This window comes from Salvelinus namaycush, chromosome 28 (genome assembly GCF_016432855.1).
Source record: "Salvelinus namaycush isolate Seneca chromosome 28, SaNama_1.0, whole genome shotgun sequence".
In the NCBI taxonomy this organism is placed as follows: domain Eukaryota; kingdom Metazoa; phylum Chordata; class Actinopteri; order Salmoniformes; family Salmonidae; genus Salvelinus; species Salvelinus namaycush.
This window is the reverse complement of record NC_052334.1, coordinates 18349944-18376857: the sequence shown is the minus strand read 5'-3', so window position 1 is coordinate 18376857 and position 26914 is coordinate 18349944. Positions and strand designations below refer to the sequence as shown.

General features: G+C 42.1%; 1 protein-coding gene across 1 annotated transcript; it reads left to right on the top strand.

The window, feature by feature from the left end:
* Positions 1–915: 915 nt before the first annotated feature.
* LOC120023241 (potassium channel subfamily K member 10-like) lies at positions 916–26386 on the top strand. The gene is made up of 8 exons (XM_038967285.1): positions 916–940; positions 1360–1772; positions 21790–21907; positions 22563–22723; positions 23666–23858; positions 24369–24511; positions 25700–26164; positions 26303–26386. The coding sequence occupies exons 1-8, from the start codon at positions 916–918 to the stop codon at positions 26384–26386; spliced, it is 1602 nt and encodes a 533-aa protein (XP_038823213.1).
* The last annotated feature ends 528 nt before the right edge of the window (positions 26387–26914 follow it).

Below are 26914 nucleotides of genomic sequence, written 5' to 3'. Positions count from 1 at the left end.
TATTACAGTCGTTTACTGTTGTCATTGTCGGAGTGGACACGCTATTTGCAGAGCTCACAACCCATGCTACACTTGTGAGAAACACGTTTCTTTTTTATTTCATTGCATTAACGAGTGTTTATAATTTATTCATTGTCTTTTGTTTGGAGCACTCCTGTCAATGTTGAGAAAGGACGCGCACCTGATTACGCATATAAAGTAGGTCTAGGCTACCTGGCCTGCGCGCAAATGTAGGCCTATAAATGTGCTCATTTGGGGATGTCTGATAGTATCTCTGATTGGGTTATCTCACCAGCACTAATGACCTGTGGAGCTTCTCAAAGTAAACAGTTTGTTTTTAGAATCCATTGAGAATGACAATAGTTCCTCAAGTATTAGAAACATAACTCCAGCTCTCTCTCTGATAACAACTCAGCATGAAAAGGAAACATGTAAGGTTCTGATCCAGTGGAAATACCTGATTACTTATTATCCTGTGCACAAATTGCATACATGTGCAGAACACTGAGGGCCAAGAATATTTTATACAATGTTGCAAGTTTGCTAGTGTTTCAAGTTCATTGCAGACAGTCCATCCACGAGGAGGGGGGTTGGAAAAAGTTTTTTTTCTTCTGGTTGATCTTGATCTCTTTATAAATACATTTGATTTGATATTATAACACACATAGTGTCTCTATATATGGAAGACTCGGTCAAGATTTTTTGTTGTTGGGTGGACAGCTCTAAACTTACGCTATTCATTGGTAAACGTTAATCAAATACAACCACCGACTGTTTCCTCATTGCTGTTGCTCTAAAATGGCAACTATGTGCTAATCCACATGTGCCAAATGAATCTCAACAAGTAAACCGTGAGGGGTTGTATTTGATTAACGTTTAATTAAAAAGTATGGATTTCAGCAAACAAAGAAAGGTATGCAACAACAGAGAACAAACCTAGGTACAGTGTTTCAGAATTTACGTTTTTTAAGTATCATGCAAAATGAAATAAAAGGAGTCTGAGGTTCATTTAAAAAACCAACTCTGTGGAGGTGTTTAAGTGCTTGGCAATGCTACTCCAGGCTATATGGAATGGGGCATCTGTCCAGGGCTGCAGGCTGGAGTAGCACACAAATGGCTTGTATCATTAGTCTGCTGGGATAGATGGATACAGTTATCCCATCTGCGTCTCTGTTAGTTTCTAGAACTTTGATACTGAAGTTGCAGAGGACCATGCCCCATACTGTAGCTGTTTTTGAGTATTATTCAGGGATGGAAAGGTGAATGACAACATTTAAGCTCCTAAAGGCTACATTCTCAGACGTTAATTATGAAAATAGTTTGCTAACTTATACTTTATACGCTCTCTACTTCGTTTAGTGGCGGTCCAGACCAACTTGGCCCCTCCCAAGAAGGTCCAATCAGGGATGATCCAGTCTAGCCTTGTCCAGGCCAGTGTGGCGGCCATGCAGAACCCCATGGGCTGTAATTCCAAGGGGGCCAACGGCCACTGCCCCTTACCCCGGCTCTCCGTCTCCTCCCGCTCCGCCAGCGTGGTGGCCAGCATGGACACAACCGGTGACCTCTCGGCCCTCCACTCTGTGATGAAGTGGAAGACAGTGGTGGCGGTTTTCGTGGTGGTTGTAGCCTTCTTGGTGGGGGGCGGCCTGGCCTTCCGGGCCCTGGAGCAGCCCTCTGAGAGCAACCAGAAGGACAGCATCACCCTAGAAAAAGCTTTGTTCCTGCGGAAGCACCCATGTGTCACGCCTGCTGAGCTGGAAGCACTGATCAAGGTGAGTGTTGCTGGGGATGTGTGTGAATGTGTGCATTTGTGTGTGCGTGTGGGTCAATGGCGAGTGGCACGATGAATGGTGATGGTTATCATGCCCATAGGGGCACAGGGATACGTGCCCCCTCAGATTTATCCTGTTTGTTTTTCTCTGTAATACACCTAGCCACCTAGCAATTTTTAAAACTAGATACCAAGAAGCCATTTCAGGTTATCAATCAAGTTAGAGTAGCTAGCTTGTCTAATTATCTTAGCTGGCATGCCTACTGGCATGGTTGGTAGACTTTAAAAAGCAAACAATAACTAAATAAGACTCACCATCTTTGACCCAGTTTTGAGCATAGATGCAGAGAAGCATATTTAGTTTATGTTTATATGAACACTAACCTCTTCAAATTCGATTCTATGTTCTGGAGCAATTTTGAGTACCCATGTCAATGTAAATGGACTTAGGTATTGGCACATCTCAAAAGTTCTAGATGTGCAGCAGTAGTGCAGATGTACATAGATCTGAGGAGTTATATAGATGCCCAGCTAGTGAAATGTAAAATAGGGTTGTTTGTATAGATGTTACATTATTAATCCTGCTTTAATAGCTTGTTAGAGTTCCTCCAGTGGTGCCCATGAGTCAGGATGAGTTATGAGCTAGGAACTTCCTTCCTATGAGCCTACCATGGACACACACACACACCCCACTGACTACACACTGGCCGGCTGTGTGTTCTAATTAATATGTATATGTCATGTGCCCTTCTTAAAGTAAACACAATAAGAGCCCCAGGGTTTGTCAGTAGCCATGGTATTAATCATGGTAGCTACAGTATAATGAACAATGACACATCATGTATATAAACATCCACTTCAGGCATCATGTTAGTTAAGTGGCATAATTGACCAGCCGTCTTATGTTACATAACTGTCAGCTTAGAAACAGGACTTGGGGGAATAACTGAATAGCTGATTGTCTGGGTAAGAAATGCAGCCTTACTTAAAAAGTTGTAACTGCTGCAACCTCTAGAAATGTCCTTGGGCCTGATATTGTGAATAATTAAGGCTATGTATTGATTTGTTGCTCTTTATCGACGCCCACATATAGGAAAATAAGCTGGTGGTCACTGGTCATGGCAGAGTTCATGTTTCTTTTATGTAACAACAAGATGTAGAAACAGAGCTTTGTTTGTGTGGGAAAAAGGGAAAAATTGTAAACAATGACAGAGTATTATTGGAAGTTGTTGTTTATATTGTACATACCAGTAAGCACACATCTCTAGCAGAACCCTCCAAGAATATACCTTAGACTGACCAATGATGCAAATCAGTCTCTAAGATTAACCTGGATCTGAGGACCTGCAGTTGATTTAAAGCTAGAATGATGTTTACTGCCTCCAGTAAACAGTGACCTACACAGAAACTGATTAAATGTGTCGGTTGGGCCTCTTTCTGCAAGGACCTAGGCTCATGAACCTTTCAAAGCGGTGAAAATAACAAGCAGAAAATACCAATCACAGACTGGCTCTAAAGGGCCATCCACACCAAGGACGATAACTATAAGGATAAATATAAAAAATGTTTTTTCTAATTCTAGTGAACAGGAGCGATCACACTACAACGATAACTACAAAAAGAGTGGAAAATGATAACGAGAGCTATCGTTTCGATCAATTTCAGTGATCTACCCATCTACCTACCTACCAAACAACCAGAGTGTAATTGGGATTTTAGAAATCAAAAGCGGACCAAGTCACATCAAGCTCTGAAATGACAGCTAATTTTCCCTTTTAATTTGTTTGAACTGTTTTCCATTGACAACTTCTTGTCAATATGGGGGCGCTGTTTTCACTTTGTAAAAATGTTGTTCCCAAATTAAACTGCCTCGTACTCAATTCTTGCTCGTACAATATGCATATTATTATTACTATTGGATAGAAAACACTCTCTAGTTTCTAAAACCGTTTGAATTATATCTGTGAGTAAAACAGAACTCAAGTTGCAGCAAACTTCCTGTCAGGAAGTGAGAAATCTGAAATCGGGCACTCTGTTCCAGGGTCAGTTTATTAATTTGCATGTAATCTATGAGTCGACATGCACTGCATACGATTTCCCCTAGATGTCAGTAAGCAGTGAGAATTGGAATGGCGTTGCTAGGCAGATCTGAGGCCGTATAAAGGCTCTTGGAACCGGGGGTGCACTCTTTTCAACGTTCGCCATGATGCAAGACAGACCTCAGGAATGCATTCTGAAAAGCTCTCGTTATATGAGTTAGATTTATCCGGCTCTGATTTTATTCGATGTAGGTGTTAAAAACATCATAATGTAGTTATTTTAAACCGAGTTATATCAGTTTATATCAGTATATTGCGATTTTCGGTATTTCATTTGTGCTGCGTTATAGTGAGTTGGGCACGTCTTCGCCACATGGCTAATGTTTACTGCTAATTCCAAAGTTGAAGACGACAATCTACAACCGAGCAACGATTCTTCTGGACAAAGGACAATTTGCACAAGATTCTGATGGAAGCTCATCAAAAAGTAAGAACTATTTATGATGTTAATTCGTTGTTCTGTTGAAAAATGTTACACTACTATTCCGCCATTAATTTCGGTGCGGTCTCGCTTTAACGCACGCTGTATGTCGTAGTAACGTTAATTTTAAAAATCTAACACAGCGGTTGCATTAAGAAGTAATGTATCTTTCATTTGCTGTCCAACCTGTATTTTTTAGTCAAGTTTATGATTAGTTATTGATTAGATTAGGTGCCTCTCCCAAGATTTCTCCCGACATTTTGTTGGCAGCTTGGCTACTATTCTCATTGTATAACCACGATTTGTGCCGCTAAATATGCACATTCTCGAACAAACAATATATGTATTGTGTAATATGATGTTATAGGACTGTCATCTGATGAAGTTTTGAGAAGGTTAGTGAAAATTTTTATATCTTTTGCTGGTTTATTCGCTATCGCTAACGTGCATGAATCAATGCTGCTGTGTGGTTGGCTATTGTAGTAAGCTAATATAATGCTAAATTGTGTTTTCGCTGTAAAACACTTAAAGAATCTGAAATATTGGCTGGATTCACAAGATCTTTGTCTTTCATTTGCTGTACGCTGTGTATTTTTCATAAATGTTTTATGATGAGTATTTAGGTAATTCACGTTGCTCTCTGTAGTTATTCTAGTTGCTTTGGTGAGAGTTGTGATGGTGGCTGCAATGTAAAACTATGATTTATACCTGAAATATGCACATTTTTCGAACAAAACATATGCTATACAATAAATATGTTATCAGACTGTCATCTGATTAAGTTGTTTCTTGGTTAGTGACTATTTATATCTTTATTTGGTCGAATTTGTGATAGCTACCTCTGCAGGAAAAAAATGGTGGAAAAAAAAAAAGTTGTGTCTTTTGCTATGGTGGTTAGCTAATAGAAATACATATTGTGTCTTCCCTGTAAAACATTTTAAAAATCAGAAATGATGGCTGGATTCACAAGATGTGTATCTTTCATTTGGTGTCTTGGACTTGTGATTTCATGAACATTTTATTATATGATATCCCTGTGGCTTTTGGCTAGGCTATGCTAGTCAGCTTTTTTTGATGGGGGGGATCCCGGATCCGGGTTTGTGACTCGTCAGAGGTTTTAAGGGTGCTGCTGCATGATTTCACCTGGTCAGAAAAATGGCTAGCTGACGTCAGATGGCGTTAGCTCTCTATGGCAAGAAGATCAATTTTTTTTTTTTTTTGAAACATTGTTGCCGAGGTCTGAGTGGCAAACAGCAAGGCTCATACAAACCTGTGCTGCTGCAAACTAAATGATAGCTAGAAGCACAAGGAAATAATGTGTTTAAAAACAGCATACACTCTTAGATAAAAAAGGGGTTCTAGACAGGTTGGTTGTTTAGCAACAAAACCGAAGCGTGTCATGTATACTCCTTCTCCGGCCTCTAGGTCATCAGGCTGCTGATTATCCCACACACCTGTCACCATCATCAAGCGCACCTGCGCCTCATGACACTCACCTGGACTCCATCTGGCGATTATCTTGATTATCTGATTATCTTCCCTATATCTGTCACTCCCCTTGGTTCTTTCCTCAGGTGTTATTGACTCTGTTTTCATGTCGGTGCGTTGTTTGTGTTTCTTTTATTTAATAAAACACTCACTCCTTGAACTTGCTTACCGACTCTCAGCGCACTCGTTACAGTGTGTGCAACTAGGGGGGAAACAGACAGGGTTGGCTTCGATCAGTGGTTACCAACCTTTTCTGAGTCAAGATCACTTTGAGTCCAAATGCAAGCCGAGATCCAACGCTCAGATTTTTTTTTTAAACATGACAAACTTAAGCCTATGCAACATTAACCAATTAAAAACAATTCTGTAGCAATGAGGTTTGTGCAGTAGGCTATAGGCCAAATATATTATCACTTGAATTGCCCTGTCAATGTTGTTCTTCTCAGACAATTTTGAAATTATATTTACAATTTTTAGGTATATGACCACACTGGTAATAGATCATTTGTTGTATTACTTGTGATCCACAGCTAAGTGAGCGTAATATAATATAATATACTATATATTTGTTTTACTGAACTGATGGCCTGCATCTGGTGGTCAGTCTGAAGGGGGGGGAGGTAGCAGTTGTGAGGCTGCCTCTCTCCTGACTCTCCCTCCCTCTGCTCTCCCTCCCTCCACTGAGAAAAGGGAACACAGTCTTCCAGCTGATGGTAAACTCAAGTCGCACTGCATTATTTCTGCCTCATGCACCTATTCATGTTATTACTCCTATGACCAGAGAAAGTTAAATATTCCTTGCTAATAATAAGCTTATCAGAACACTTTGGTATACTCATTCATTGCAGCTGCAGTGCTGGTTGGGAGAACGCACATTTTATAGCTTATATATGTTGTACAAAGTGTTGACTGTGCTGAAACAAATAAAAAAAATAGGAAGTAAGGCTTTATCATAGTTGTTTTTTACATAAGTGTTTGATGATCGACTAGAAATGCCTTGGAGATCGACCAGTCGGTGATCACTGGCTTAGATTGTTGACTACATGTAAACTATAATTAGTCTCCAATGTTTTATTAAAAACATGAATGAGCACTTGTCTCTCAAATATATTGTTACAGTTTTTGGTTAGCTAGCTAGCGAATTTGAGCCATATTAGCAATGACATGAAATCAGTCAAAACACCTCAAAACAAGACGGAACTAGCTGAAATGAGTGACTTACGATTCCCCACATGGCAGTTGTCTTGTCATTGTTGGTAGCTACATGTATATGTCCATCCAGTATCACAACAACCCAAGGACTTCATTGAAGCGTGCACATCGTTTTCCTGACTTTGTCAGCTAACCCATTGTGAGGGATCAGCCAGATGAAGTGGTCCGACTGCGCCCTCTCCTGGAGGTGGGCCGCAGTACAGCCACTACTGATGAGCTCACCTGAGGGCAATTGACTAATTGTTGTTGGTGCTCTCTTAAGGACCTGACTGAAGAGCAAAAAGAGGCAGAATGATTATGAATTCCACAGCACTATGATTCTCTGTTATAGGTTCAGCTCAAGCTGTTGGTTTGGCGTTTAGTACCAACTGGTTGTTTTTGTTGTTGTTGTTTGTTTGTTTGTTTAGGGGAGAGTTGAAAGAAAAACACCCAATACAGTCACGTCTCTGCGTCTCATTTCGTGCTGTCCCGCTTAGGATCATGTTAGTGAATGGGTACGGCCTTTCACCCCATCTATAGAACCTTTTGGTAAATTATAAATTTAACTGCCATTCTAATGAAAAAAATAATCAATTCCAGCATGATAACTTGAGGACATGGTTGAACAAATATATGAAGCCAAAGTCATATGATAAACTATAGGATAGATAAATAAATTGAAACATTATTCGAATTTGAGCACGTTTGTAAGCTAACTAACAAAAAAAGCTAGGCTACTTTAATTTGCCACTTTACAAGCTAGCCAGCTAGCTCTTTCAAATATACATATTTGTTTTTATGGGATATGCCAAATAGAGCTACAGACCCAGCCTGACATTGGAAATTAGCTAATTGTTTGTTTTATTTCAGTATTTCAGTGTGTAGTCATTTGAAGGGTAGCCTATATATCATGAAGCCATTAGAAGACTCTTGCTGTCTGAGAGGAGGTATTTATAATTAATTTAACTAGAAGTCTTGGTGATTCAGTAGCCTAGTTACAGTGGCTTGCGAAAGTATTCACCCCCTTGACATGTTTCCTATTTTGTTGCCTTACAACCTGGAATTAAAATAGATTTTTATTTGGATTTCATGTAATGACCATACACAAAATAGTCAAAATTGGTGAAGTGAAATGGAAAAAAAACATGTTTAAAAAATTTTTTTTAAAAGAAGGGAAAACTTGTCCGTGCATATACAGTGGGGCAAAAAAGTATTTAGTCAGCCACCAATTGTGCAAGTTCTCCCACTTAAAAAGATGAGAGAGGCCTGTAATTTTCATCATAGGTACACTTCAACTATGACAGACAAAATGAGAAAAAAAATTCCTGAAAATCACATTGTAGGATTTTTAATGAATTTATTTGCAAATTATGGTGGAAAATAAGTATTTGGTCACCTACAAACAAGCAAGATTTCTGGCTCTCACAGACGTGTAACTTCTTCTTTAAGATGCTCCTCTGTCCTCCACTCGTTACCTGTATTAATGGCACCTGTTTGAACTTGTTATCAGTATAAAAGACACCTGTCCACAACCTCAAACAGTCACACTCCAAACTCCACTATGGCCAAGACCAAAGAGCTGTCAAAGGACACCAGAAACAAAATTGTAGACCTGCACCAGGCTGGGAAGACTGAATCTGCAATAGGTAAGCAGCTTGGTTTGAAGAAATCAACTGTGGGAGCAATTATTAGGAAATGGAAGACATACAAGACCACTGATAATCTCCCTCGATCTGGGGCTCCACGCAAGATCTCACCCCGTGGGGTCAAAATGATCACAAGAACGGTGAGCAAAAATCCCAGAACCACACGGGGGGACCTAGTGAATGACCTGCAGAGAGCTGGGACCAAAGTAACAAAGCCTACCATCAGCAAGGGCATTGAAGATGAAACGTGGCTGGGTCTTTCAGCATGACAATGATCCCAAACACACCGCCCGGGCAACGAAGGAGTGGCTTCGTAAGAAGCATTTCAAGGTCCTGGAGTGGCCTAGCCAGTCTCCAGATCTCAACCCCATAGAAAATCTTTGGAGGGAGTTGAAAGTCCGTGTTGCCCAGCAACAGCCCCAAAACATCACTGCTCTAGAGGAGATCTGCATGGAGGAATGGGCCAAAATACTAGCAACAGTGTGTGAAAACCTTGTGAAGACTTACAGAAAACGTTTGACCTCTGTCATTGCCAACAAAGGGTATATAACAAAGTATTGAGATAAACTTTTGTTATTAACCAAATACTTATTTTCCACCATAATTTGCAAATAAATTCATTAAAAATCCTACAATGTGATTTTCAGGATTTTTTTTTCTCATTTTGTCTGTCATAGTTGAAGTGTACCTATGATGAAAATTACAGGCCTCTCTCATCTTTTTAAGTGGGAGAACTTGCACAATTGGTGGCTGACTAAATACTTTTTTGCCCCACTGTATATTCACCCCCTTTGCTATGAATCAAATCAAATCAAATCAAGTTTATTTTATATAGCCCTTCGTACATCAGCTAATATCTCGAAGTACTGTACAGAAACCCAGCCTAAAACCCCAAACAGCAAGCAATGCAGGTGTAGAAGCACGGTGGCTAGGAAAAACTCCCTAGAAAGGCCAAAACCTAGGAAGAAACTTAGAGAGGAACCAGGCTATGAGGGGTGGCCAGTCCTCTTCTGGCTGTGCCGGGGTGGAGATTATAACAGAACATGGCCAAGATGTTCAAATGTTCATAAATGACCAGCATGGTCAAATAATAATCAGGAGTAAATGTCAGTTGGCTTTTCATAGCCGATCATTAAGAGTATCTCTACCGCTCCTGCGGTCTCTAGAGAGTTGAAAACAGCAGGTCTGGGACAGGTAGCACGTCCGGTGGACAGGTCAGGGTTCCATAGCCGCAGGCAGAACAGTTGAAACTGCAACAGCAGCAAGGCCAGGTGGACTGGGGACAGCAAGGAGTCATCATGCCCGGTAGTCCTGACGCATGGTCCTAGGGCTCAGGTCCTCCGAGAGAGAGAAAGAAAGAGAGGAGAGAATTAGAGAGAGCATACTTAAATTTACACAGGACACCGGATAAGACAGGAGAAGTACTCCAGATATAACCAACTGACCCTAGCCCCCCGACACATAAACTACTGCAGCATAAATACTGGAGGCTGAGACAGGAGGGGTCAGGAGACACTGTGGCCCCATCCGATGATACCCCCGGACAGGGCCAAACAGGAAGGATATAACCCCACCCACTTTGCCAAAGCACAGCCCCCGCACCACTAGAGGGATATCTTCAACCACCAACTTACAATCCTGAGACAACGCCGAGTATAGCCCACAAAGATCTCCACCACAGCACAAACCAAGGGGGGGGCGCCAACCCAGACGCCCCCCCCCCCCTATGAAGCCCCTAAATAAGATATGGTGCAACCAATTGCCTTCAGAAGTCACATTATTAGTTAAATAAAGTCCACCTGTGTGCAATCTAAGTGTCACATGATCTGTCACATGATCTCAGTATATATACAGTCGTGGCCAAAAGTTTTGAGAATGACACAAATATTAATTTCCACAAAGATTGCAGCTTCAGTGTCTTTAGATATTTTCGTCAGATGTTACTATGGAATACTGAAGTATAATTACAAGCATTTCATAAGTGTCAAAGGCTTTTATTGACAATTACATGAAGTTGATGCAAAGAGTCAATCTTTGCAGTGTTGACCCTTCTTTTTCAAGACCTCTGCAAACCACCCTGGCATGCTGTCAATGAACTTCTGGGCCACATCCTGACTGATGGCAGCCCATTCTTGCATAATCAATGCTTGGAGTTTGTCAGAATTTGTTGGTTTTTGTTTGTCCACCTGCCTCTTGAGGATTGACCGCAAGTTCTCAATGGGATTATGGTTTGGGGAGTAACCTGACCATGGACCCAAAATATCGATGAACCTTTTGAGGATCTCAGGACCCATGCCAAATTCTTTTAGTTTCCTGAGGGAGAATAGGCTTTGTCGTGGCCTCTTCATGAATGTCTTGGTGGGTTTGGACCATTCTAGTTTGTTGTTGATTTGGACACCAAGGAACTTGAAGCATGGGGGTGTGCTCGGTCCTCCATTTCCTGTAGTCCACAATCATCTCCTTAGTCTTGGTTACGTTGAGGGATAGGTTGTTATTCTGACACCACCCGGCCAGGTCTCTGACTTCCTCCCTATAGGCTGTCGTTGTCGTCGGTGATCAGGCCTACCACTGTTGTGTCGTTTGCAAACTTAATGATGGTGTTGGAGTCGTGCCTGGCCATGCAGTCGTGGGTGAACAGGGAGTACAGGAGGGGACTGACCACGCACCCCTGGGGAGCTCCCGTGTTGAGGATCAGCGTGGCAGATGTGTTGCTACCTACCCTCACCACCTGGGGAGGGCCCGTCAGGAAGTCCAGGATCCAGTTGCAGAGGGAGGTGTTTAGTCCCAGAGTCCTTAGCTTAGTGATGAGCTTCGTGGGCACTATGGTGTTGAACGCTGAGCTGTAGTTGATGAACATCATTCTCACATAGGTGTTCCTTTTGTCCAGTTGACAAAGGACGGTATAGAGTGCGATTGAGATTGCGTCATCTGTGGATCTGTTGGGGCGGTATGCGAATTGGAGTGTGTCTAGGGTGTCCGGGAGGATGCTGTCGATGTGAGCCATGACCAGCCTTTCAAAGCACTTCATGGCTACCGACGTGAGTGCCACAGGGCGGTAATCATTTCGGCAGGTAACCTTCGCTTCCTTGGTCACAGGGACTATGGTGGTCTGCTTGAAACATGTAGGTATTACAGACTCGGTCAGGGAGAGGTTGAAAATGTCAGTGAAGACACTTGACAGTTGGTCCGCGCATTATTTGAGTACACGTCCTGGTAATCCGTCTGGCACAGTGGCTTTTTGAATGTTGACCTGTTTAAAGGTTTGGCCTCCACATCGAGAGCGTTATCACACAGTCATCCAGAACAGCTGGTGCTCTCGTGCATGCTTCAGTGTTGCTTGCCTCGAAGCGAGCATAAAAAGGCATTTAGCTCGTCTGGTAGGCTCGCGTCTGGCTTCCCCTTTGTAGTCCGTAATAGTTTTCTAGCCCTGCCACATCCGACGAGCATCAGAGCTAGTGTAGTAGGATTCAATCTTAATCCTGTATTGATGCTTTGCTTGTTTGATGGTTCGTCTGAGGGCATAGTGGGATTTCCTATAAGCGTCCGGATTAGTCTCCTGCCCCTTGAAAGCGGCAGCTCTAGCCTTTAGCTCGATGCGGATGTTGCCTGTAATCCATGGCTTCTTGTTGGGATATGTACAACATGTACAATATGTCACTGTGGGGACAACGTCATTGATGCACTTATTGATGAAGCCGATGACTGTGGTGGTGTCAATGCCATTGGATGAATCCCGGAACATATTCCAGTCTGTGCTAGCAAAACAGTCCTGTAGTCTAGCATCCACGTCATTTGACCACTTCCGTATTGAGCAAGTCACTGGTTCTTCCTGCTTTAGTTTTTGCTTGTTAACAGGAATCAGGAGGATAGAATTGTGGTCAGATTTGCCAAATGGAGGGTGGGGGAGAGCTTTGTATGCATCTCTGTGTGTGGAGTGAAGGTGGTCTAGGATTTTTCCCCCCTGGTTGCATATGGGGAGGCAGGGTAGCCTAGTGGTTAGAGCATTAGACTAGTAACCAAAAGGTTGCAAGATCAAATCCCCGAGCTGACAAGGTAAAAATCTGTTGTTCTTCCCCTGAACAAGGTAGTTAACCCGCTGTTCCTAGGCCGTCACTGAAAATAAGAATTTGTTCTTAACTGACTTGCCTAGTTAAATAAAGGTAAAATGTAAAAAAATAATGTGACATGCTAGTAAAAATTTGGTAAAACTGATTTAAGTTTGCCTGCATTAAAGTCTCCAGCCACTAGGAGCGCCGCTTCTGGGTGAGCATTTTCTTCTTTGCATTAAGGCCTTATTGAGTTGGTTGAGAGCAGTCTTAGTGCCATCTTCGCTTTGTGGTGGTAAATAGACGGCTACGAATAATACAGATGAGAACTCTCTTGGTAGATTGTCATAAGGTACTCTACCTCAGGTGAGCAATACCTTGAGACCTCTTTAATGTTACACGTCGCGTACCAGCTGTTATTGACAAAGACACACACCCCCACCCCTCGTCTTACCAGAGGTAGCGTCTCTGTTCTGCCGGTGCATGGAAAATCCCACCAGCTCTATATTGTCCATTTCTAAATTCAGCCACGTCTCGGTGAAACATAAGATGTTACAGTTTTTAATGTCCAGTTGGTAGGATAATCGTAATAGTAGGTCATCAATTTTATTTTCTAACAATTAGCAAGGAGAATGGAAGGCATTGGGAGTTTCCTCGCTCGCCTCCGGCTTCTCAGAAGGAACCCCAATCTGCGTCCCCTTTTTAGAGTTAACTGCACCTCAGATTGCATCCCAAATAAATGCTTCACAGAGTTCAAGTAACAGACACATCTCAACATCAACTGTTCAGAGGAGACTGCGTGAATCAGGCCTTCATGGTCAAATTGCTGCACAAGCAATGGACATTACACCGGTGGAAATCTGTCCTTTGGTCTGATGAGTGCAAATTTGAGATTTTTGGTTCCAACTGCCATGTCTTTGTGAGACGCAGAGTAGGTGAACGGATGATCTCTGAATATGTGGTTCCCACCGTGAAGCAAGGAGGAAGAGGTGTGATGGTGTGGGGGTACTTTGCTGGTGACACTGTCAGTGATTTATTTAGAATTCATAGTCCCACTAAGCGCAAAAAAGATTAGCGTATCACTGCAGAATGCTGTGGTAGCCATGCTGGGTATGTGTGCCTTGAATTCTAAATAAATCAGTAGTGGTTTCTTTGCAGCAATTCGACCATGAAGGCTTGATTCACGCCGTCTCCTCTGAACAGTTGATGTTGAGATGGGTCTGTTACTTGAACTCTCTGAAGCATTTAGTTGGGCTGCAATTAACTCTAAAAAGGGTTGAATAACAACCACAGTGGTTGTAGAGGGTACAACATGTCAGCACCTCAGGAGGAAATCTTAGTTGGCTTTGAGAGAGAGCGAGAGAGATAGAGAGTGGAGACCCCGCTCGAACGAGTCCGAGGGGGTGCAAAACTGGACAGGAAGATCACGTCAGTGACTCAAGCCTGGAACGACGTGACGCACCCTTCCCAGGGAAGTCATGGGATAGCGCCAGTGAGTCAGCCCCCGTAATAGAGGCAGAGTATACCAGTGGAGAGAGGGGAGCTGGCCAGGCAGAGACATTAAGGACGGTTCGTCACTCCAGTGCATTGCCGTTCACCTTGCACTCCTGGGCCAGACTACACCCGATCATAGGGCCTACTGAAGAGAGGAGTCTTCAGTAAAGACTGAGTCTACGTCTCTCACATGAATAGGCAGACCATTCCATAAAAATTGAGCTCTATAGGAGAAAGCCCTGCCTCCAGCTGTTTGCTTAGAAATTGTAGGACAATAAGGAGGCCTGCGTCTTGTGACCTTAGCGTACATGTAGGTATGTACAGCAGGACCAAATCAGAGAGATAGGTCGGAACAAGTCAATGTAATTCTTTGTAGGTTAGTAGTAAAACCTTGAAATCAGGCCTAGCCTTAACAGGAAGCCAATGTAGAGAGGCTAGCATTGGAGTAATATGATTACATTTTTGGCTCTAGTTAAGATTCTAGTAGCCATATTTAGCACTAACGGAAGCTTATTTAGTGCTTTATCTGGGAAGCCGGAGAGTAGAGAATTGCAGTAGTCTAATCTAGAAGTGATAAAAGCATCGATTAGCTTTTCAGCATAATTTTTGGACAAAACGGTTCAGATTTTTGCAGTGTTAAGAAGATGGAAAAAAGCTGCCCTTGAAATATTCTTGATAAGTTCGTCAAAAGACCGATCAGGTTCCAGAGTAACATGAGGTCCTTCACAGTTTTATTTGAGACGACTGTACAACCATTACGATTATTTCTCATATCAAACAGCAGATTTCTTTGTTTCTTGGGACCTAGAACTAGCATCTCTGTTTTGTCCAAGTTTAAAGGTAAAACATTTGCCACCATCCACAGGTGTGTTTCCTGATTTAATTAAAACCTGTTGAGGACAGAGGGCGCTTTGGGGGAAAATCGTGCCCAATTTAAACGGCTTCGTACTCAATTCTTGCTCGTACAATATGCATATTATTATTACTATTGGATAGAAAACACTCTCTAGTTTCTAAAACCGTTTGAATTATATCTGTGAGTAAAACAGAACTCATTTTGCAGCAAACTTCCTGACAGGAAGTGGAAAATCTGAAATCGATGCACTCTTCTAGGGGATGCCAATTAAAGTCCTTGATATTTATTAGTTTAGATGCACTTCATACGTCTTCCACTAGATGTCGACAAGCAGTGAGAGAAGAAATTGAGTGTGTAACTTGATCTGGGCTTGAATAATAGCTCTTGGCATGACGTGTCACCAGTTTCCTGTTTTCTGGAGAGCGCGAGAAGGAACCTGGATTTGCCTTCTGATAAGCTGTCGTTATGGACGACTAATATCTCCGGCTTTGATTTTATTTGATACATGTGACAATATCATCGTAAAGTATGTTTTTTCAATATAGTTTAATCAGATTATTGAAATTTTTTCGGGAGTTTTGCCGTGTTCCGTTCTCTGAGTTTGTTGACGATGGAGAGATTCGCGCCACTTGGCAAGTGTGCTTGCTAAATCGAGAGGGAAAAAGGCCGTTCTAAATCCAAACAACGATTGTTCCCGACAAAGGACCCCTTGTACAACATTCTGATGAAAGATCAGCAAAAGTAGGACCCATTTTATGATGCTATTTCATATATCTGTCGAACATGTTGTACTAGTCGTTTGCGCCCAGCTTTTGGGTACTCTCTCGCTATACCTAAGCTGGATGTCGTAATGAAGTTATTTTTAGAATTCTAACACGGCGATTGCATTAAGAACTAGTGTATCTATCATTTCCTATACAACATGTATTTTTTAGTTATGTTTATGAATAGTTATTTGGTCAGAATATGTGTGTCAGAAAAAGTGTCAGAAAAATATCCGGACGTTGTGGGAAAAAGATGCTACGTTAGCACAATGTATAACCACTGATTTCAGCTCTAAATATGCACATTTTCGAACAAAACATAAGTGTATGTATAACCTGATGTTATAGGACTGTCATCTATAGGACTGTCATCTGATGAAGCTTATCAAGGTTAGTCAAAAATTATATATCTTGCTGGTTTATTCGCTATCGCTAACGTGCCTATTGCTATCGCTAACGTGCCTTGATGAATGAATGCGGTAGTGTGGTAGGCTATTGTAGTAAGCTAATATAATGCTATATTGTGTTTTCGCTGTAAAACACTTAAGAAATCGGAAATATTGGCTGGATTCACAAGATGTTTGTCTTTAATTTGCTGTACACCATCGATTTTTCAGAAATGTTTTATGATGAGTATTTAGGTATTTGACGTTGGTGTCTGTAATTATTCTGGCTGCTTTCGGTGCAATTTCTGATTGTAGCTGCAATGTAAACTATGATTTATACCTGAAATATGCAAATTTTTCAAACAAAACAGATTTATTGAATAACATGTTATAAGACTGTCATCTGATGTTAGTTTGGTTGGTTCTTGGTTAGTTAGGTTGGCTTTGTGCATGCTACCTGTGCTGTGAAAAATGTCTGTCCTTTTTTGTATTTGGTGGTGAGCTAACATAAATATATGTGGTGTTTTCGCTGTAAAACATTTTAAAAATTGGACATGTTGACTGGATTCACAAGATGTGTATCTTTCATTTGCTGTATTGGACTTGTTAATGTGTGAAAGTTAAATATTTCTAAAAAATATATTTTGAATTTCGCGCTCTGCCTTTTCAGTGGAATGTGGGAGGAGTTCCGCTGGCGGAACGCCAGAGCCAGACAGGTTAAGCAATTAACAACCCATCATGCTTAGGGTGATGTATAAAATGCTGGGCAGGCCATTATTTTGGCTTCCATGGCTATGCCCCCATTGGATGACAATGCCCCCATCCACAGGGAACGAGTGGTCACTGAATGGGTTGATGAGCATGAAAACAATACCATACGCCTCCTATTAAGACACTTTATGTTGTTTCCTTTATTTTAGCAGTTAACTGTATAGGTGATTTCCAGATTCATTGGAAAACAGTACACGTATGCCTGAAAACAGCATGTTCTATCATGCTATCAAAACCGACGGCCGTATTCAACCAATCCAGGTAATCAGGTTTATAAAATAACAGATTATGGCTGTTTTTAATACTGAAATCAGCCCAATTAGATACACACACCGTACTTGATGTCCTACTTTTTAATACCAACATTAGAAGCACCTTCCTAATATTGAGTTGCACCCCCCACCCCCCTCTTTTGCCCTTAGAACAGCCTCAAGTTGGAAGATATCGAAAGAGTTACACAGGGATGCTGGACATGTTGACTCCAATGCCAACAGTTGTGTCAAGTTGGCTGGCTGTCCTTTGGGTGGTGGACCATTCTTGATACACATGGGAAACTGTTGAGTGTGAAAAACCCAGCAGTGTTGCAGTTCTTGACACAATTTGGTGCACCTGGCATCTACTACCATACCCCGTTCAAAGGCACTTGAATGGCACGTACACAATCCATATTTCAATTGTCTCAAGGCTTAAAAATCCTTCTTTAGCCTGTCTCCTCCCCTTCATCTGCACTGATTGAAGTGGATTTAACAAGTGACATCAATAAGGGATCATAGCTTTCACCTGGTAAGTCTGTCATTGAAAGAGCAGAGTCCTTAACGTTTTGTATACTCAGTGTATATGAGAGGGCATGTTCAGTGATGTGTAGAAAGTAATGCTCCTTTGCTGAAGATATGCGGTTCAGTCCATCTCGCTCCGTATATGTGACAGGAGGGTAGATATATCCATACTTCATGAGGGAGTACACATCACCACCACTTGACAGCATGAAGGACAAGTGAGGAGGTGTTCACTAAGCAGGCGTGTCTTGATCTTGTATTTGTATATTCCCATCAAGAAGGCTACAAGTGCTGAGGCAATTTAATTTGAATGCTCATTCTAATCCACGATTCCCTCCCCTGAAATGGCACTACTTCAGCAGAACTGACGTTTATTCTAAGGCAGTTAAAACTCTTTGGGCTGGCCAACATCCGGTGAAATTGCTGAGCGCGAAATTCAAAATACAAAATTCGTAATATTAAACATTCATGAAAATACAAGTGTCTTACATCGTTTAAAAGCTTAACTTCTTGTTAATCCAGCCTCTTTGTCAGATTTCAAAAAGGCTTTACGGTGAAAGCACACCATGCGATTATATGAGGACAGCGCCCCGCATACAAAAGCATTACCAACATTTTCCAACCAAGCAGAGGCGTCACGGAAGTCAGAAATAGCGATAAAATAAATCACTTACCTTTGAAGATGTTCCTCTGTTTGCAATCACAAGCTACATAACAAATGGTCCTTTTGTTCGATAAAGTCCTTCTTTATATACCAAAAAAGTCAGTTTAGTTGGCGCGCTTGACTCAGTAATCCACCGGTTTCCCGGAAGTTACCAATAAACTTCGTCCAAACAAGTCAAACAACGTTTCTAATCAATCTTCAGGTACCCTAATATGTAAATAAACGATAACATTTAAGACGGAGAATAGTATGTTCATTACCGGAGATAAATAATGAAGTGCGCACCCTCACCGACGCGCGCCACAACACTACAGCCAAAATGGGAGCCACCTTGAAAAACTACAAATTCTAGCTCATTTTTCAAAAAACAATCATGAAACTCTTTCTAAAGACTGTTGACATCTGCTGGAAGCCCTAGGAACTGCAATCTGGGAGGTATTCCATTGATTTCCCCATAGACAGGCATTTTAACTTCTCTAGGGTAGGGGGCAGCATTTTCACGTTTGGATGAAAAGCATACCCAAATTCAACTGCCAGCTACTCATCCCCAGGAGATAAGATATGCATATTATTAGTAGATCTTGATAGAAAACACTCTGAAGTTTCTAAAACTGTTTGAATCATGTCTGTGAGTATAACAGAACTTATTTAGCAGGCGAAACCCCGAGGACAAACCATTCAGATTTTTTTTTTTGAGGTCACTCTCTTTTCAATGAGATTTCATTGGGAAACCAGATTTCTAAGCGAATTGCTTGCAGTTCCTACGGCTTCCACTGGATGTCAACAGTCCTGAGAATTTGGTTGAGGCTATTCCTTTGTGTAATGAAGAAATACGGCCATCTTGAAGTCGAGTCACTCTAGGTGTGCTGTTTGATTGAAGCGCATGTCCAGAAGGCATGCTACATTTGGTTTTAATCCTGTATTGAACACAGATCATCCCGTCTTCAATTTTATCGATTATTAACGTTAAAAAATACCTAAAGTTGTATTACAAAAGTAGTTTGAAATTTTTTGGCAACGTTTACAGGTAACCTTTGAGATATTTTGTCGTCACGTTTGAGCAAGTTGGAACCTGTGTTTTTCTGGATCAAACGCGCCAAATAAATGAAAATTTTGGATATATATCGACGGAATTAATCGAACAAAAGGACCATTTGTGATGTTTATGGGATATTGGAGTGCCAACAACAGAAGCTCGTCAAAGGTAAGGCATGAATTATATTTTTATTTCTGCGTTTTGTGTCGCGCCTGCAGGGTTGAAATATGCTTCTCTCTTTGTTTACTATTGTGCTATACACAGATAATAGCATTGTATGCTTTCGCCGAAAAGCCTATTTGAATTCTGACATATTGGCTGGATTCACAACCAGTGTAGCTTTAATTTGGTATCTTTCATGTGTGATTTAATGAAAGTTTGATTTTATAGTAATTTTCATAGTAATTAATTTGAATATGGCGCTCTGCATTTTCTCAGGCTTTTTGCCAAGTGAGACAGTAGCGTCTTGCCTAAACTCAGATTTTTGGATATAAATATGAACTTTACAGAACAAAAAATACATGTATTGTGTAACATGAAGTCCTATGAGTCTCATCTGATGAAGATCATCAAAGGTTAGTGATTAATTATATCTCTATTTCTGCTTTTTGTTACTGCTCTCTTTAGCTGGAAAAATGGCTGTCTTTTTCTGTGACTTGGCTCATACCTAACATAATCGTTTGGTGTGCTTTCGTCGTAAAACCTTTTTGAAATCAGACACTTTGGCTGGATTTACAACAAGGGTAGCTTTAAAATGGTGTAAAATACTTGTATGTTTGAGGAATTTAAATTATGGGATTTCTGTTGTTTTCAATTTGGCGCCCTGCAGTTTCACTGGCTGTTGACGAGGTGGGACGCTACTGTCCCACATACCCTAGAGAAGTTAAATGGTGTCACCTCCCAAAAACATTTTTCCGGATGGATTCTCCTCGGGTTTTCACCTGCTATATCAGTTCTGTTGTACTCAAAGGCATTATGTTAACAGTTTTGTATACTATAGAGTGTTTTCTATCCAATACTATCAATTATATGCATATCCTAGCTTCTGGGCCTGAGTAACAGGCTGCTTACTTTGGGCACCTCATTCATCCAAACTTACAAATGCTGCCCCCTATCCCTAATTAAAGGTCCTCAGGGAAATATTAATTCATTTTCAATTTATACAATAAGTCCTTATTGTATACCGCACATAAACATTGTGATTATATGATGGAGAAAAATTTGATATTGTACTGCATTTTTGGAAACTAGAGTACAGATTAAGGAGAGTCTTCGGTGAGTGTGCGAGGCAATAGGAGACTGCAGTTCTTTAATGTTAATGTCCTGCCTCGGTGGACGAGCCTGTGATTTTTTTTAAAGCAGAAAAGACCATATAAGATTGAAGAGATAAAAGTCTTCCGGTAGGTGACAGTTTTCACGGACGTTCTGTGCATGTAGGATGAAATACCAAAGGAAGTGGAACAAACACTAGTATTTTAAGCAAGGTCACACACGCACAACAAACCACCAGATATTTTAACAGTCTTTGTAGTAGAAGAAGTTGGCATTCATGTAAGGATGTGCTAAGAATGGAGTTGTATGGTGTGAGTATTGACTGTGAAATGTTCCTTTGTTTATGTACACACTACACAAGATATTATGGACTAATCAGCTGTTTGGCATGCAGCCATCTTTCATTTAACACTCAGTAAAAACAAAGCCCATGATGTCCTGATAGTAATCATTACAAAGGAAGTGATCCCTCCCCACCAGATCCTTAGGGATGTACCCTAACAGTGTTTACCCAACCCTTTAGATTGGCTGACTCTGAGTCTCACACACCTGGCCAGACCCCTGCTACTGCATGCCTTGCACGCCACAAGCACACAGCTAACCATGTGGACTGTGGAGAACACTGATCACCACCACACCCTGTCCTGCTTCACAGCCTCTCCCTTCCATCCGTCCTTCCCTCCCCTCTCTCTCTCCTATCACTCCCTCTGTCCTCCCACCACTGGTGACCTTCCAGGTTCATCTGAAGAGATAGTCACAGTTGGGACCATCATCAGTCATCTGCTCTCACATGCATTAAATAACCAATGGTGTGTATGATGAGTTTATATCGGCTATTAAATGCAGTCAGACAGGTGTTAGGCCTATGGTTTTGTCTTTACATCGTCTGAGGGGTTGTTGGTACTGTCCTCTTTACTGTCTAGCATGTGTTGAAAGACAACTGGTTATCCATTGGTGCAAGATATCAACCAAATGTGTTTGGTTCTGGGTTAATTTTGTTCTTCATTTGTATGTTTAAGTAGATAAACTACACGTCGAACTGTATGCTATGTACCGGTTAAGATAACTAACTCTATGCTCTGTCTGTTTCTCTCTTCCTCTTTCCCAGCATGCCATAGACGCTGTCAGTGCAGGAGTCAGTCCGATCGGAGACACATCTTACAACTCCAGTCACTGGGACCTGGGAAGTGCCTTCTTCTTCGCTGGGACCGTGATCACAACGATAGGTATCCTCCACCACCAAACCTATTAACTCGTGACTTGCTCCTCTGATTAACTGAGTACAATAAAGCAATAGTACGAGTCTACTTTGACGTGTAGGCTATGAGGTAACCTACAGGTGCTGTGACTCAATGTACTTCAAGTGCAGCTCTGTCAACGTTACACAACTGTAATGCAATGTGTGCTAGCAGGGAAATGGATAAAAGAAAGACTGGAAAAAGAATGCATCGTTCACAGGATGTACTTCATGCTAATGTGTGTGTGTGTGTGTGTGTGCATGTTTACTGTTCAAGTCTCACAGTGTGTCTTCACAGTACATCATTTACTGATGATAATAGCTTTCTATCAGGACGTGGGAAGGAACAGTGTCACTAGGGTGTGTTTTTAGCAGAACATATGAATACCATTTAATCTGTTTATACAATTACTCTGCTTCTCTCACTGTGGATAGGGACACACATCCCACCGTGCTGGTTCAGATTAAGCTGTGCTCTAGTCATCCCCGCCCATGTTCAATCTCTCCATTCACTGCAGGTTGTAATTAATGTCATGTTCTCCGAGTCCAACCTGATTATTTCCTCTCTTGGTGTTTATTTACCTCTAACCTCCAACTCCTGGAACATAACACAGGCCTTGCATAACAAAACACCACTGTGACAGGTTACGGGAACATAGCTCCCAGTACGGAGGGAGGGAAGATCTTCTGCATCCTGTACTCCTTATTTGGCATCCCACTGTTTGGGTTCCTCCTGGCTGGCATCGGAGACCAGCTGGGGACCATATTTGTCAAGAGCGTTTTGAGGGTGGAGAAGATATACAGGGTAGGTTGGATTACTTGAGAATTTAAGGTTATGTACATGGGGATTTACTGAAACTGCAGATGAGCACATGATGCTTTAAGAGGTGATTCAAGTTAACTATAAGCAACTTTCGATCAGACTGTTAAATTAATTTAGACACACCATGTTTGATGAATTATTTGGTGAAGAAAAGGGTATTTGAAAATGAGTATTTGGCGCCTGCTATGTAACCGAGCAGTAACTATAATAACATAAAATGTTCCATTGACTCTAAAGAGGAAATATGCTTCCCACAGTGAAAACCAAGCATGTTACCTCCACCCCATAATGACCCTATTCACTGTAAACGGCACAATGGCTTTGATACAGTTATCCCTGTAAAGGCTATACGTCTGTTATCCAGGTATTAGGCCAGGCTCAGTGAATGGATTTGAACTCTTGTTCCCCCCCAAGGAGTTAACACATGAGTCAGGCTAGCTGGGGCTGAGATTATGATGTGCTCTTTGTAGTGAGGGCAGAGGTGTTTGATGGAGTATGGAGACTGAGAAGGTAGAGGGCCAGGACCTGATTGAGATTCTGTGAGCAGGCTGTATGTATCAAATGTCTCAGAGTAGGACTGCTGATCCCTGTCCATATAATCATATTTATTGTGATCTAAAAGCTTAAACTGATCCTAAATCAGCACTCCTATTCTGAGTTTCTGTGACAAAGGGGGAATTTGGGAATCAGGCTTTTCCTACTGGATTAATGGAGAGTGGTTTTGGATGCTTTTCACTTTGGTCTCTGGAGTGATTTGGCTAATGGATATTGATGCATAGGGCCATTGACTAAACTAATTATCCTCAAACATACTGTGTCTTTCAGCGGGAAATGTAGTTAATATGTATTTAGTAAACAGTTATATCTTTTGAGTTCTTGTTGACTTACCGTTCACCTCTGACCAATGTCATTTTTGTCCTGAAGCAAAAACAGAAACAAATAAGCCAGACCAAAATCAGAGTTACCTCCACCATACTCTTCATCCTGGCCGGGTGCATAGTCTTCGTCGGTGTCCCAGCAGTGATTTTCAAACATATCGAGGGATGGACGACTCTGGATGCTCTCTACTTTGTTGTCATCACGCTAACAACGATTGGCATCGGGGACTATGTGGCAGGTATGATAGTGTTGTAACAGGTTTACTGTGCCTTAGACATACATTTGTTTAGTTCTCTGTTTCTACTCACCATTTTCTCTTTTCTCGCATTTGCATTCAATCCACGTAATATGAAATTAGATTATCTCTATGAAATTAGCTAATGGAGTCTCCATCAACCCAAGAGGTTATGTACTTGTGTTTTGTTGTGTCGTCATTGCATTTGATAATCCCATGAATAATGATGCTATAATTGACTGTCTGTAATTATAACTCAGACAATCTTATCTAGGGGAATATTAGAGAAAGACTAATCCAAAAGAATTCAAAACCCAATTACAAACTTTGTGTTTGTCAAACTGAAACTTTCCGCCTCCCTGGTCCTACTAATCTGGCTTTAATTAAAATGTTTTTTTTTGTGCTACATTTTTTATTGTTGACAATAATTTGGCAGTAGCAGGCATCAATGTATATACGTAGATCATCCAGTAGTTGGCATCCAATGTAACAACTCTTCCACTGTTGTCCCAGGTGGGGATCGGAAGATCAAGTACATGAAGTGGTACAAGCCCCTGGTCTGGTTCTGGATCCTGGTGGGTCTGGCCTACTTCGCTGCGGTCCTGAGCATGATCGGAGACTGGCTCAGAGTGCTTTCTAAAAAGACCAAAGAGGAGGTGGGTGCTGCTCATTCAATTACAGTGCCTGTCATTACATTATCTAAAGCGGTGGAAACTAAAAGGTCACTCTTTCCCTCCCCTGCCTTCCTTCAGTGTCTGTTTTGTTATTATGCCTCGTTGATGCCCTTGTCTGGAGCCCCTGAGACACTCAGACAGACAGACAGACAGACAGACAGCTAGCTAGCTAGCTGTGTGGGAGAAGTGGTTAGATATCCATTACCCACTGGGCACAGACGCCAGTTCAACGTCTAGTTTAAAAAAAAAAATTGTTTTAAATTTAAATAAATTTTACCCCCTTTTCTCCCCAATTTTCGTGGTATCCAATCGCTAGTAATTACTATCTTGTCTCATCGCTACAACTCCCGTACGGGCTCGGGAGAGACGAAGGTCGAAAGCCATGCGTCCTCCGAAGCACAACCCAACCAAGCCGCACTGCTTCTTAACACAGAGCGCATCCAACCCGGAAGCCAGCCGCACCAATGCGTCGGAGCACCTGGCCCCCTCGGTTAGTGCGCACTGCGCCCGGCCCGCCACAGGAGTCGCTGGAGCGCGATGAGACAAGGATATCCCTACCGGCCAAACCCTCCCTAACCCGGACGACGCTAGGCCAATTGTGCGTCGCCCCACGGACCTCCCGGTCGCGGCCGGCTGCGACAGAGCCTGGGAGCGAACCCAGAGACTCTGGTGGCGCAGCTAGCGCTGCGATGCAGTGCCCTAGACCACTGCGCCACCCGGGAGGCCCCCAACGTCTAGTTTTGATTAACATTTGGTTGAGTTGTCAACTAACGTGAATTCAACCACCATGTCACCGTATTTACTGTAGGTTAAATGTTGTGAAAAAAAATATGAAATTACCTTATGTTGATGACTTTTTAAAATCCAATCAGTTTTCCACATCGATTCAACATCAATCACATTAAATGTTTTTGTTGAAATGACGTGAAAACAACGTTGATTCAACCAGTGTTTGTCCGGTGGGTAGTGTTTAGGCTGATGAGTGAATAGTGAGCTTACTGAGCTATTGATCTGTAAGTACAGTATGGATGGATACTGTGATATTGACTTTCTATGGAAGGAACATTGCTTTTGTCTGAGGGAGAATTTGTACAAGATCCAATCAATTAGATTTACAAAGCACACACCCCCCACCCTCATGCCTCAATCTCCATCTTTGTGTGATTTCAGGTGGGGGAGTTCAAGGTCCACGCCGCTGAGTGGAAGGCCAATGTGCAGGCCGAGTTCCGGGAGACGCGTCGGCGGCTGAGTGTGGAGATCCACGACAGGTTGCAGCGGGCCGCCACCATCCGCAGCATGGAGCGCAGGCAGCTGGGCCTGGAGCAGAGGACCCACTCGCTGGACATGCTCTCCCCAGAGAAGAGGGCCGTGTTTGTCAGCCTGGACCAGGGCCGCTTCAAGACCTCCTCCCAGGAGAGCATTGACACCAAGCTGAATAACTTGAGGTTGCGAGGGGCAGGGGAGCTTTGTTATGAGCAGCGGAGAGGCAGCGAGCAGACCCAGCAGGCCTCATCAGAGGACGATAAGCTCTTCAACCTCCGCTTCCGCTCCCGCTCCCTCACCAAGCTAACCAAGAGACACAAGAACCGTGACCTGAAGAGTAACATTCCCGATGATGTGCGGAGAGCTTGCGAGGCAATGGAGAAGAGGGAGGAGGACATGGAGGAGGTGAAGGAGGAGGAAGGGGGCGAGAGGAAGAAGGGCAACACCAGCTTGACAAATTTGGAATACCCAGATGAGCGCATTAAACTGAACGGTTTTGTACTGGCTCAGGCCAAAGAGAAGGAGAACGATAGAATGTTGGAAGGAAGAGAGCTTGAGTCCCAGCTAGAGTGTGCAGATACAGAGACTGAGTGAGAGAGAAGAAGCATTTTTTTATGTCTCAAAATGCGCCTTGCTGTTTTTTCTATGCTTAGACTGTTCTGAGTAAATGGGACCGTTCTGTTCAAAATACGTCACTGTGCCCTAGCAATGTAAAGACTAATGTTGCCAAAAAGTGGAGAGAAAAGAGACCGAGGCTATGGTCTAATTTGGTGAAGACCTCTTTTCTCTTGGATAGTACTGGACCTACCAGAATCTCCTTTCCTTTTTAAAGTAACACCCACTTGCTACCCAGCCCCACCCCACCCCCAACAATATCCAACAAAAAAGACGCAACGTGGGATATATCTTCTCTTTGTTACCTGAGGCTTATGTAAGCAAGTAACCCAGTGAACTAGTGTTTCACCATCCCAATGAAATTTGCACCAACTATATAAATCTTCACTTATTATTAATTCCACACCAGCTATTTTTAGCCCAGGCTGCCTAACAAATATGACTTGAGGGGGAACTGGATCGATATACAATGTGTGCATTTACTGAAATTATGTGTACAATTATTCG

Bases quoted from the DNA above. Each gene is read 5' to 3' on its own strand.
- LOC120023241 (XM_038967285.1), top strand. From the start codon at position 916: ATGCAACAACAGAGAACAAACCTAG. The intron at 21,908-22,562 runs GTATCCTCCACC...CCACTGTGACAG, and splicing joins GACCGTGATCACAACGATAG to GTTACGGGAACATAGCTCCC. The intron at 22,724-23,665 runs GTAGGTTGGATT...TTTGTCCTGAAG, and splicing joins GGGTGGAGAAGATATACAGG to CAAAAACAGAAACAAATAAG.